The sequence below is a fragment of the Phalaenopsis equestris genome, unplaced genomic scaffold (genome assembly GCF_001263595.1).
Source record: "Phalaenopsis equestris unplaced genomic scaffold, ASM126359v1 Scaffold000364, whole genome shotgun sequence".
NCBI lineage: Eukaryota > Viridiplantae > Streptophyta > Magnoliopsida > Asparagales > Orchidaceae > Phalaenopsis > Phalaenopsis equestris.
In genome coordinates this window covers 1112877-1115310 of record NW_018164806.1, presented here as the reverse complement: position 1 = coordinate 1115310, position 2434 = coordinate 1112877, and the positions used below count along the sequence as shown (strand labels likewise).

General features: G+C 39.6%; 1 protein-coding gene across 1 annotated transcript; it reads left to right on the top strand.

Annotated features, from left to right (window-relative positions):
- Positions 1-382: 382 nt before the first annotated feature.
- Positions 383-1318, top strand: LOC110026348 (BRI1 kinase inhibitor 1-like). Its single transcript, XM_020727243.1, has one exon. It carries the CDS (start codon positions 501-503, stop codon positions 1167-1169), a length of 669 nt encoding a protein of 222 aa, XP_020582902.1. The 5' UTR covers positions 383-500; the 3' UTR covers positions 1170-1318.
- Positions 1319-2434: the final 1116 nt, after the last annotated feature.

Here is a 2434-nt window from a genome sequence, read left to right as displayed (position 1 = left end):
AGCCAACTGACAATTTTCTCCAAGCTTAGCCGACCGACAGTGCTTAACAAAGACTTGCTAGTCCAACCAGGTAAGCTTAAGAGAAGTCACTTTGGACCCACATATGCAAAATTTCTATAATAACATATACAATCCCCACTAAAATAAGAGTATAATTATACTAACTTTTTTTTTATAAATAAAAGATCATTATATGAATAAAGGTTTACACAATTCTCTCAAATTACTATTCATTCTCAGAACATTTCTCCCACAATCTTTCTGTTATAGACAAATTCAACTTCAACAAATATAAAATAAATAAATAAAAAATCATCAATTTAAATATATTTTATGTATTTTATAATTATATCTTCTCACACTGCATTCCTTTTGCAGGAAACCAAAAAGACCACTAAATTATTTCAAAACTGCCCAACGAAGAATTGAAGTCCTCCATCCCCCCCTCCATTCTCCACTCCTTCCCCCTCAAAAACTCCACTCTTTCTTAACCGCCCGCCATGCTAAACCAAAATCACACAATCGAATCCCAAAACCAAGCCGAAATAGCCAAATCCTCACCACCACCACCACCATCTTCTCCTCTCCCTCCCTCCCTAACCCCATCCCCTTCCCATGAATTCTCCTTCACAATCTCCCTCCACCATCACAATTGCTCCCCCACTCCTTCCCCACTCGACCTCGCCCCCGCCGACGAAATCTTCTTCCACGGCCACCTCCTCCCCCTCGACAAATTACAAACCTTTAGGAACGGGGAGCCCAATCCTAACCATCACAACTCCAGCAATATTAAAAGCAACCCCAAACCTTCCTTCTCCTCTTTGGTTCATCTCACCAAGTGGCTGAAGAGCAGCGACGTCGAGGACACCAGAAGGAAGAATAAAAAGAAAAAGAAGTCCTTTGGCTTTAGCTGCTGTTGGAAGAAAGAGAAGGAGGACAGACATCACTGCTCGCTCTCTGTCACCGCTAATGACTCTCGAGAAGGATCATCACGGTGGCGGTGGATAGGGGAGATTTCGCCGCCGGTGACGATATGGACATCACCGACTTCTGTGGGTGCTGGCACTTCGTCGGAGGAGAGCACGATGGCGGAGCTCCAGAACGCGGTTCAGGCAGCCATTGCGCACTGCAAGAAATCCATTGCCGTTAAGGAGGAAAAACTTAATTGAAGATAAATTTGGATGGGGAAATCTTCTTCTACATCTGTTATTTAAGTCGTGTATTGAGAGTTGTGGGATGGAGATTAAAGCTATTTATTGGGAAATTGATGTAAGGAATTGTTACTATGATTTTCGTCGTTAATAAAGATCTTGCTTCTGTATCTCTCTTTAAATGAAAATTGAAAAAATATCACATTGCGGGATTTTATGTGAAGTATTATTGTATATGTTGTAAAATATGCACAATAATGTAGCACGCGCACATTGTCAAAATGCATCACGTAATATTCTCTCTGAAAATTGGCCTGTTTGCTCAGCTCTTCATGCATGTTAGCCATAACAAAATTTAACACGAGGGAAAAAAAATACTCACACACACACACACACACACACATATATATATATATGTGAGAAAGAGCAACCATGGCTCCTTATGTGTTAATATAAGATGAGGTTACAAAAAGAGGGAGAGAAAAATGATCCCCGCTAAAATAAAAAAAGAAATACATGAAGTCCTAGGGGTTTCTTTATCCGCATTACAACTCTACACAATAAAGATAAAAAAGAGAAGCAAGAAAGGTATATCATACCCAAATTACAAGTAAATGTAAAGTAGAGTGCAAAATCAGCCGTGAGAGTTGCAAAAGCCAAAAAGACTGTCAACCATAGTAGTTGGAATCCAAACCGAGAGTCATAACATAGCAATCAATCCTTTAGCATCCAACACGTAATAAAAAGGGACCAAGGGGCAAAGCCCAAAAATAATAACGAAGGAAACTGCATAAGAATCCATCATCTCCTCAAATAAGGAGTATCCATAATATCACTTAATATATAACTTTTAAGGGGAAAGGGGGGGGGGGGGGGAATGCCAACCAGGGCATCATTTAACTTCAGTTTAGAAAGCCAATCTGCAGGAGTATTTCCCTCTCTATAGGTGAAAGTGAAAAGGATTTGAAGCTGGTTGCTATGTATCTCATTATAAATGCGGTGTAATAAACAAGTTATAGTCCAAACCGACTCAGACATCTTGAATCTGTTTCAATGATAACACTTTTGAAATTAAAAGAGACACTGACCTTTAAAGCCAAAAGAAGAATATAACATTCAACTTCAAGAGGAGTGGAGGAAAAAAATAGTGAAGCGAAAAAAAACTTGGCAAATCCCATAAGAGTCTCTAAACAATCCACCAGTACAAGCAGACATATTAGACCAACTAGCATCAATGTTGGCCTTAAACCACCCAGGTTTAGGTGGTAACCATCTGACCAAAA